At 55.1% G+C, this 10,450-nt stretch overlaps 1 protein-coding gene across 1 annotated transcript; it reads left to right on the plus strand.

Moving 5' to 3' along the window:
• The first annotated feature begins 583 nt into the window (after positions 1-583).
• LOC135980001 (maestro heat-like repeat family member 5) lies at positions 584-10,123 on the plus strand. Its single transcript, XM_065580083.1, has 9 exons — positions 584-805; positions 1,441-1,590; positions 3,578-3,732; positions 5,539-5,665; positions 6,715-6,905; positions 7,845-7,962; positions 8,494-8,637; positions 9,024-9,200; positions 9,938-10,123. The coding sequence occupies exons 2-9, from the start codon at positions 1,486-1,488 to the stop codon at positions 10,121-10,123; spliced, it is 1,203 nt and encodes a 400-aa protein (XP_065436155.1). The 5' UTR covers positions 584-805; positions 1,441-1,485.
• Positions 10,124-10,450: the final 327 nt, after the last annotated feature.

Raw genomic sequence — 10,450 nt, forward strand, 5'->3', positions numbered from 1 at the left:
GTCAGGGGACAGGGAGCAGAGGGGTTTAGATGGGTTGCGAGTTCTGGGGGGGGCTGTCAGGGGGCAGGAGTGGGGAGAGGGATTGGAGCAGTCAGGGGACAGGGAGCAGAGGGGTTTAGATGGGTTGAGAGTTCTGGGGGGGGCTGTCAGGGCGCAGGAGTGCGGAGAGGGATCGGAGCAGTCAGGGGAAAGGGAGCAGAGGGGTTTAGATGGGTTGGGAGTTCTGGGGGGGCTGTCAGGGGGTGGGGAGTGGTTGGATGGGGCGTGGGAGTCCCAGGGGTCTGTCTGGGGGTGGGGGTGTGGATAAGGGTTGGGGCAGTCAGGGGACAAGAGGCAGGAAGGCTTAGATAGGGAGCGGAGTCCTGGGGGGCAGTTAGGGGCAGGGGTCCCAGGAGGGGGCAGTCAGGGGACAAGGAACGGGGGGAGGGTTGGGAGTTCTGGGGGGGCGGGAAGTGGGAGGGGCAGGGGCGGGGCTAGGGCGGGGCTCCTCCCATCCTCTTTTTTGCTTGCTGAAATATGGTAACCCTAGTGACAGAGCACCCTGCAGCACATACAAAAGTCTGCAATTCTGGGAGCTTCTGACACGCCGGGGGGCTGGAGTAGCTATGCGAGTGTGTCACTCTGGTGTGCTCTGCTGTGTCCTCAGCTGCTGCCATCCAGGACAGACGGTGCTGATCCAGACACGCAGGCCAGCTGCAGTAATACTCAGGAGGTGCCTGAGACACCAGGACAAAGGCCTCCAGCACCCCAGGCCCTGGGTTTAGATGACCCTGGAACCAGGTCCCCTGGACTAACATTGTGCCCAGTGAGTTCTGACCCACAAGGGTCTGGCCCCAGAAGCCCACAGTTTGGGATTCTCCTCAGCCAGGCAGACTCGCTCCTTCAGTCGAAGCTACTTTCTGTCCTGCCGGCGATTTCTGCCTGTTTTGTGGCAGCGCCACACGCTGCGGGGTGGGGAAGGAAGAGGCATTTCCGTTGGGGCCTGTTCTCAGTCCTTTCCGCGCAGACACCGTGGGCTGCTAGAGTTGCTGAGCCAATCTGCTCAGGCACTCGGGGTGGGATGGGACGCGGGGCAGGTTCTCCAGCGACCCCTCGGCTGCACTCAACAAGCAACTTGAATGGGCTTTGCAGGCCATTGGGGCTTTCTCAGCACAAGCTGGGCTCCTGGGAGGAGGGCCTAGAGAGGGAGGAAATGGGGTGGCCCTTGGGGTCCCAGCACTGGCTGAGAGGCTCCCATCTCTTCTCAGGCAGAGGGGGCGAGGCGAGCGGATGAAAGACTGAGGAAACCTCGGCACCTGTTGAGGCTTTTTAAGAAAAGGGCTCAGCCGGAGTCTCCACGCTCACTAGGCCCTGCCAGCCTCCCGCGGAGACAGACTATTCCAGGGCAGCTGCCCAATGGAAATACTCCGTCCCAACAGGCTTTGTCCCTGTTCATTGCAGACCCCCGGGGAGCAGCTTTCCTCAGCCCAGCCCCAAGCCCTGCTGATGAGAGCCGTGAAGGGTCTGACAACACCCACCCTGGAGCGATTTAAAGCCGCAGAGGAAGAGCTGAGGGCCATCGTATCTCTACACGGAGACAAGATGGAGAGAGTAAGAGACTCCCGCCGTGGGGCAGAGGATGCTGCGCAGAGAGGGGGAGGGGAGAATTTCCTCTCCTAGGAAACCGTTCCTGGGACATGCTGGCATGGTGCTTTGAAGGTTGGCTCAGCCCCTTTCCATTCATCGCTTGGCCGCGGGGATCCGCGGCGTCAGGTTTGTAACGTGCTCTCTGCCCGCTGGAGCTCTGACACGTCCCTGAGGACAGCCCAGCCACACTGAAGGTGCCGAGAGCCCCAGCCCTGGCAGCGCAGCACTTACCTAGTCTGCCGATGGGCCTCCACATTAGGCTCCAGGAGCAGACATGGTTTCCTCAGACATGCTGCAGGGCCTTGTTTGTCCAGCTGAAGTATCAGGAGGAATTTGGCTTTGCACTTTTCTCTCTGTCTCTCCCAAGCTCTGATCCTGTTGCCCATCCCCACAGATTTGAGTGTCTGCCCCCCTGAATTAGATTGGCCTAGGGAGGTCTCTGGCAGACTTCATTTCTACATCCCCTGGGTAGGAGGCTCTCGGTATCATTTACTCCCCCGATTAATGAAACTCCACCGCCCTCCTGGGAGGTAGGAATTGAACCCATTGGACACTTGGGGAAACTGAAGTCCAGAGAGCTCCTTGACTTGCCCAAGCCTGCGCAGGTGGGTTATTGAGAAAGGAATCAGGGTTCATGTTCCCTACAGTTCTTTAAACGTTGCCTTTTATCACTCAGCCTGGAAATAGGTGACATTCCCGCCCTTCTCCAAATACCGCCTGCCCGTGGCGCGTCAGTGCAGACTTATTCCCTTCCTGGGCTTTGGCTTTCCTGGAAACTCGGAGACACATAAATGAACCGAATCCTCAGCCTGAGCTTCCTCCCCAAACCTGCCTGTTCCTCGGGTTCCCTGCAGGTCGTCCCTGTCTCTGGCCAAGTTCCCTGTTTCCAGCAGGTCCCGGCGGGAAGTTAACAAATGGCCCCTCGATCAGCAGATTGATTTGTGCCGGGCTCTACCTCCTGCTAGCAGAACAGGTCAACAGAATCCAGCCACCCGGGTTGTAGCTCCTGCTCCTTGTTCAGGAGAGGAAAGAGCAATGATCGATTCCTCATGGAAGAGCCCTAGGGGGTGGCTTGTCCCTTTCGGGTCTGTCTACCCTGTGCTGCAAACTCTGCAGCAGGAGCCGTAAAGCCTGGCCCTATGGACTTGGGCTCCAAGGGCTGGCACTGTGGGGCCAAACAGCAATGCAGCCTCTTCTGGGCTTGGGCTGGAACTTGAGCTCTGAAGCCAGGGGAGGAGGGGGCTTCAGAGCCTGGGCTCCAGCCCAAGTCACCATGTCTGCACTGCTGTTCTGAGTGCCACAGCCTGAGCCCGAGGTTAGAGACCCGGCTTTAAGATTTGTTACGGCAGGTTTTAAAATCCCACAGTGTAGAGGTTCTCCATAGGGCTGGGGCCTGGAGCTGGCTAGTCCCATCCACGTAGCCCTGCCTGCCATCGCTGGGATGGGCTCTGGGGTACATCCGTAGAACCAGCTTGGTTTGGAGCAGTGCTTCTCTACCTGGGACATCCTCAGGGGCAAAGAGATAGTATTGGATGTGGCCCACACGGAAACTAGGTTGATAACCACTGGTCTGGAGGAACTGATGGTGGTAGAAAGAGCAACAGGAAGTTGCAGAGATGGAGGAAAGGCTCCTGCAGGGAAGCCCTTGAGAGCAGGGCTGCGAGCAGTTTGCTAAGGCAGGGAAGGCCCTGGGACATCACGGGAGTTTGAGCTGTGCCCACGGTCAGGTTTTGGGGAAGGCTTTTGTGTGTGTTTCTGAGCCTAAGGTGCTAAACCAGACCTCAGGAAGACTGGGGTTCCTGTACTTGTCAAAGCCTCTTTCTTGAGATTATGGAGGAGTAGAGATGGGAAAGTGAGGTGAGAGGCAGTTTGCAGGGCTGCCAGATGGGGTTACCTGGGAGGAGGTCACTCATTGATAAATCCATCCCTCAACTTTCTGGCTTTCTTCCAGGTTGGAGACGTTGTTGGAAGGATCTTAATGTGGCTAGACGACGTCTGTGATCCCAGAGCCAGAAAAGCAGCGCTGAGGGCCACAGCCTTGCTGGCTCGCTCCCACCCCCAGGATGTGGTTCTGAGCTGTGTGGCGCACACGCTGTCATCGGACAGGTAGGGAGCTGCTCTGTTATCACCTCGGGCCATTATTTCTCTTCCTGCTCCTACTGACAGGCCACCATCCGGGAAGGGTCTGTCAGGCTCACACAGTTGGAGGGAGTTTCCTGCGGTGAAGAGAGCTGTCCATTCTCACTAAGAGGACATGCCCAGGCACAGCCACTGAGGAGCCAACCCCTCCTCCTGCACTCCCCAGGATGGAGACGTGCCAGTTTTCTGGAGAATTCCAGCATTGTCCTGATTTCGATGGGTCACTCCACTTGCTCTCTGATCCAGTACAGGGCCAATAAATGACTTGGGGCTCACTCCACATCCCTGGGTCATGAGGTCTGGCTGCTCCCTATTGCGTGAGAGAGGGCAGAGATGGAAAAGGCCCATGAGGCCCATCTGTCTGTCCCCTGGGGACCAGTGCAGGATTGTTACCTGTAGTCAGATCCCTAGTTATTCCATGGCTGAGGAAGTGCTGAGAAAATGCACTCATCCTTATGGAGCTGTACAGCAGAGATAAATCTCTTGAGACACAAATTTCCAGCCCTTATTGTTGCAACAACAAAAAAATCATCCACACATGACCTGAGCGTAAATGCAGTGCAGCCTGCCTGAGTCTGCAGACAGCCGGGAATAATGGCTCTGAGCGGGGTGAGTGCCTCTTTTCATCTGAGTCCTGCTGGTTATTGCTGATCACTTTGCAGAGTCATCCAGCTGAGGTGTTTATAACACAATCCCCATGTGCCTAGGGGCCGTGAAACCCAACTGGACCCTAGCCAGAGGTCAAAACGCCGGCTTTCCTCGGCATCCTCTGCAGTGCAGTTCTGCACTGACCACAGACAAATCTGTGTCACATGGGAGAGCAAATTGAAGAGCAGCACGAAAGAAATTGACTTTCTTACCCAATGCAGTTACCAGAGGAATACAGTGCTGGTTTTCATATTGATTTGAATGTTTGATTTGTAAACCTTTCAGGTTTGAATTCCTTGAAACAGCCACAGTGCTTTCCAGGGTCTGTGCTCAGAAGCTATAGAAACTCGGCAGCGTTGGCACAGAATTTCAGCCAAGCTTCCTGAAGATCTCAAATCCAGGCCATTTACTCTTGATTTGTCCAACCTAATTCTCAATGTCCCCAGGGCTTGACCACCATGTCCGACCTTCCTCACCAAACTTGGAAGTCCAATGACTGGAGTCTTTTGGATCCATCTGCAGTCTTCCTCTGCAGATGCCTGCGAGGACCAGCAGTGCTTAGATCAGCAAGAATGGAGAGAAGAGAGGAGGGGGATTTCAGTACTAGTTTCCTTCCATCTCTGTCCCACTGGGCAGTACAATCTCCCCTTCCAAACTCCTGAGTCCTCTCCTATCAGGGCATGTTCTGATTCAATGTCTGACCCCGCCCACCACACTGCAGTAGGATTGAGCTGTTAAGAGACACTTGGCCAAACGCTGGGTCTCAGTTACATCCCCAAATAGCCAGAGTAACTCCAGTGAGGTCAGGCAAGTTCCTCGGGACTGACCCTAGCGTAACAGAGCAGAATTTTGCACAGTCTGGGGGTCACAGTTTGGTGGTCACTCTGTGGTCAGTACATGGTCACTGTCTTGGAAACAGCGGTTGTAGCTTCAGGAACAATAGCCCATTAGGGGAAAGGAATAAATACTACGTTCTCTGAAGGGACTTGCCCTGCCTCAGCCTCTCTGCACCAATCGGTGTGTCCTCTGAGAGATGCCTTTCCTGCCTACACGCCAAGTCTCTCCCTGGGGAGGGCAAGAGGTGGCCAAGCAGGGAAGGTCAGACTTCTGTTTCTGAATTTGCAGATGTGCCATTGAGCTGTGGAAGGCCTTGGGTGAAGAACCACAGCTCACCAGGGAGGTGCTGCAGCAGCTGCTGGACAAGCTCCAGCAGAGACGCCGGGAGGAGAAGAGCGGCAATGTGTCTCTGGCTGTAAGTGAGATTTGAGATGTCACTTTGCCAACCCGCCACCGCAGGGAGGATGGTGTGTGTGCGGGAGCTTCACCCCTTCTTAGCTTCAGGCCATGGCTCCACTACACAATGAAGTCGACCTAACTTACCTCGGCATACAGCCGCCACAGCAATTCCATCCCTTGTGTGTGTCTGCACTTTGCTGCTCGTGTCGGCAGTGCACGTCCTCGCCAGAAGCGCTCGTCTTGATTGTACGGTCAGGGTGGGGAGGCTCCTGAAAGCCAGTTGACGTAAGCGACGCGGTGTCTACACTGACACTGCATCGACCTAACTGCATCAACCTGGACTCTCTGCCACTCGTGGAGAGATTTTTAATTATTATTGTTATTAATTTGGAACCGAGGGGCAGTTCTGCCGACGGGAAGGAAATTCCACAGTTAGGGTGATGCTGGGTGAGCGGCCTTGCGTTGACCTAACTCTGTAGTGCAGACCAGGCCTTAGTGTGTCCTGGCCACCTCCTAGCAAACCAAAGACGTGTAAAGAAAGTTTCCCCCAGGTAAAAGTTACAGATCTGAAGTGGTTTATCTGCTGGTCCCCTGGCTCAGTTGTCTTCTGCTCTAGATGGCCCTTTAGTGAGCAGCTGCAGTTCCGGTGTCTCTTGGCTCTGTAAACTGTGACTAGAGAGCTTCCCAGCATGGGATCATGAGATGTCCAGTACTTTTGACTGGGCCAGAAACACTGGGCCTATGCGAACGGATCTCCTCAGGATGGTTTCAGCCCGTCCAATCATGGCTGGAAAGCCAAAGCACAGGGTCTGCACCATTAAGAGAAACAACGGGGAATAACGTCATCCAGACTCTTCTGATCTTTCCATAGGGCTCCATCCTGCTTTCGTTCCAGGAATGGGTGATGGTTCTGGAGCCTCAAAATGTCTCCTCCCCTCTCAGGAGCCAATCCTCTTTTCTAATACCCTGTGGAGGAAATGAGACATGAGAAAAGGACAATAGCGAATGGCAATGGGGGCAGGTGGCAGATTGGGATCGTTGACTGAAATTCTTTCCCCCCTCCAGGCAATGAGGACCATTTACGAGGTCCTTTTCCTGTGGGGATACCGAGAAGCCATCCTGGAAATGTATCCCCAGATGCTCATCCTCTGCGTCAGGCAAGTGCAGTATGTGATGGAGCTGCGCTTGCCAGGGACCTACAGGGCCAGCGAGACATCCAGCCCTGAGGAGGGGTCCAGCTGCCTCAGCCCCCTAAGGTAATGACTGAAAGGAAAAGGAAGAATAGATTTGTTCTGCTAAACACGTGTGCTCTGTTCATGGCCATCATTTGTTCGGGTGCTGTAGTTCGCCCAGGCTCAGTTCGGTGCAGGTCTCTCTTGAGGGGAAAGGGTTGAGAGCCGTGTGTTCTTGTGAGTCACACTCGCTCATCTGACTCCGTCCACAGGCCAGCTGCTTTCACTCCACAGTCAGGCAGCAGTCATGTTTGTGCATCCATCCCCGTGTGCCACCTGCCAAAGCGTCAGTGGAAACACAGAGCGCCAGAGGCCACCTCAGGTGCTGTAAACTGACACAGCTTTGCTCGCTTACACCAACTAAGGATCTGGCCGCACATGCCCGCTTGTGTCCTGTTACCTGCCACAGTAAAGAATCAAGTATTCAACCGTATTGAGTGATGACACCAACCATCTTAAGAAGCTAGTGTCAGTAACTGGTTACAAACTCAATGAATCTGCAGTGTAGACAGGGCCCCTTGGGAAGGGAAGCACCATGATATCACACTGGATCTATCCTCGGGGTCGCTAGCTACTGCTGACCATGCTGTGTGTCCCAGGGCTTGTGCAGATTTGCCATGCTTGGGGGTGATCTCGTTGCCTGACACTGGGATTTTTTTGTCTTTAGCACATCAGTGGAGGCTGTGAAGACTCTTTTTTCCATGCCCGGATACTGGAAGGAATTTGCCGGCATCCAGTTACAGCAGGGTTGGGACATGATATCCTCCCGATATTACTACTCGCAGGGGGTTGGCCTAATTGCAAGGTAGGAGCCCAAAGTTTCCTCTTCATTGGGTCTCTCTTGGCAATGGGATTTCCGTGTGAAATATTCCTCTGTTCCAGCTGCCATCTCAGCCCAGCAACTAGTGAGGAACTCTCTCTCCCCCTTGATAACCACAAGGGACTTTCTGTTCCATGTTCCAGAGCCATGATTGAGTTTGAGAACCCTCAGCTCCCTGCAGTTTTCAGAGAGGCCGTCACCATTGTCCAGAGTCAGAAGGAGGATGAGCAGAGACATATCGCCATGACTTTCTGCACTGAGGTGAGATTCATTAATTGACAGGCACAAGTGGGCTTTCTGCAGAGCAGCTCAGGCCAGTAAGCTCTGGGGCACATTGTCAGGAGCTCAGCAGCCTACAGCCAGCTAGCTCCTCTCCACACATGGATGGCTGTGGGGCACGGCAGAGAGAGGGAGGGAGAGACAGGGTGAGATCGCCCCTGGCTGGATGTGCCTAGATGGGATCATATGACAAGAGGAGATGTTTCACCACTGCCCCAAGGCCATGCTTCTCTCCTCACCTTTTCTTGGGGTCTGCTTTTCTTCTGCCCCAGGGGTTGTTCCATGGCACTCAATGGGGCCTGGAGATTCCCCTTTCCCTGCGGGTATATTTGTGACTTATACATTAGTCTAACTTCTGGGAATGAACCAACTGAAAGAGCAGCAACTGGCTCCCTACACACCAGAGACTTTGTACGGGAGTAAGTGGCCATTTGGTAAAGATGACTGTCCAGGGAACAGACCCCACAGGAAGACCTCTGCTCCTCAACCGGATGTTGATTTGGCTCTTTCCAGTTGCTCCAGAGTCCTTCCATTGAGACGATAGTGACAAAATCAGAGCTCAAGGCGCAGCTCATGGAATGGACCCAGGACAAAAATCCCATCATACGTAGGCTCAGTCTGCGAGGCCTTGGCAGTGTTGTGCTCCAGCCAGCAAAGGTGAGAGGCGTGGATTGCCCGGGGACCGAGGAAGCCGATGTCTATCGAATAGCTCAGAAATGAGAGCGAGATCCTCACACAAGCCTTGTTGTTTAACGCACGGCACTCAAATGTTGGAGGTGCGTTACTGAGCGAATCAAGGCATGACATGGTCCCTGCTCCCGTGAGCTGACCCCTGATTGCAGATGTGATGCAATGGGGGAGGCGGGGTGAGCAAAGACAAAGGTTACAGTGAGCAGTTGGCACTGAGTGAGAGGAGAATGACTTTCTGCCCCGTTGGGGGGCTGTGCCAGCCGTGGTTTCTCATAGGTGGGAGTGGGATGGTCCAGCATGTGCTCCAGGCTGTCACCCAGGATAGTAATGAGCTGCCTTCTTCATTCCTGCAGGTGCAATTGTTACGGGCCCAGCTGCCAGCAATCATGGACACGTTCGATGACAGGAATGGAGTGTGTGTCATGGAGGCCATGCATAAAGCTGGAGACATCATCTACCTCCTCGACGGGGAGGGGCTTGGCTCCATCTCCCAGGACATTGCAGTCAGCCTTCGCCCCTTCATTGATGACGTAAGGCTTGGAACCACAGGAGAAGCCCATTTCCCCACCCCCCTCCACCTGCCTCTGATGCCCTTGTGTCTCTCTCCCCATCCCCTTACCTCCCGCCCCTCAGCCCTGCCATGGAGCCTCCTAGGAGTGCCCCTGCCATGGGTGGGGAATCTCCTGCTCCGCCACCTCCCTGTCAGAGCTCTTCTCGGCAAACCTCAGCCTCAGCGCCCTGCTCCCAGCCCCTGCTGCAGCCTGGCCTGGGGGAGAGGGGCTGGCACTGGGCAGATGACCAGCTGTCTGGAGAACACCAGCCCCCAAAGAGGTGGAGATTCCCAGCAGGAAAGAGGTGGGTCGGGAATGGCCCGGCTCTCAGGGGAACTGAAGAGCAAAAGAACTGCTGTGTTTTGTAGCAGCACATCCCTGCAAGGCTCCAGCAGCTGCTTCTCCCCTTCCCCAGACCAGTCTCCAGCAGCCTTCCCACCCCCTCCCCTAATCTTCTAGGGGTCTAGGGTTCGGTGCTCTCCAGACAGAAATTGCGTCTGGGACACCAAGGGGCTGCACTGCCCTGCACAGTGTCTCAGGCCCTGTTCTGCACAAGTTGTCTATGGCGCTAGCCTGGTGGCCTCACTGCTCCCGCCAGCCAAGTCAGTTAACACAGGGGGAACCGGAGCAGCGGGCGGATTATGACTCTGTCGCGTTATGCTCTGATACTGCCTGGGTTTAACCGGGCTTCCCCACTCCCTGTGTGTCATTGCCAGGAGAGGGGCAATGTGCGCTCCGCTGCCATTTTACTGCTTGGCAAGGTGTTGAGCAGGGTGAAGGACCCGGACAAAGGCCTGGTGCAGCAGGAAATGATCAACTGCTTGCTCCCGCTGCTGCTGCATCTCGAAGACCAGGAGGAGCGTGTGACACTGGTAAGTGCCACCGTCCTTATTTCCTTATAAGCAAAGAGCCAGAATCCCCTGGGGCCCCCACTCCATTAATGGCCAGAGCCTCTTGCCCAAGCAGAGTCTTCTCCTCCCTGCTTCACTCCATGCTGGAGTCTAGGGCCTCATCCATCCCCACAGCACATAGCACAATTTGGAAGAAAAGCCTTCTTCTGGGAAAGAGTCCTGACCCTCTACTGCAAAGACAGGCCTCAGGCCTTTGGGCTGCTGCATCCAAAGGTTCCCAACAAGAGGCAGCAAAAGAAAAGGGAGCATAAATCTGTAAGTGCCCTTCGGTTCAGGGAGCTGGTATCTGCCCACAGCCTTCTGGAAAGTGGGTGCAGC

This window comes from Chrysemys picta, unplaced genomic scaffold (assembly GCF_011386835.1).
Source record: "Chrysemys picta bellii isolate R12L10 unplaced genomic scaffold, ASM1138683v2 scaf1552, whole genome shotgun sequence".
In the NCBI taxonomy this organism is placed as follows: domain Eukaryota; kingdom Metazoa; phylum Chordata; order Testudines; family Emydidae; genus Chrysemys; species Chrysemys picta.

Coding starts and splice junctions, on each gene's coding strand:
- LOC135980001 (XM_065580083.1), top strand. CDS start 1,486: ATGAGAGCCGTGAAGGGTCTGACAACACCCACCCTGGAGCGATTTAAA. Junction 6,906..7,844: donor AGCTGCCTCAGCCCCCTAAG/GTAATGACTGAA, acceptor TCCATGTTCCAG/AGCCATGATTGAGTTTGAGA. Junction 9,201..9,937: donor TTCGCCCCTTCATTGATGAC/GTAAGGCTTGGA, acceptor TGTCATTGCCAG/GAGAGGGGCAATGTGCGCTC.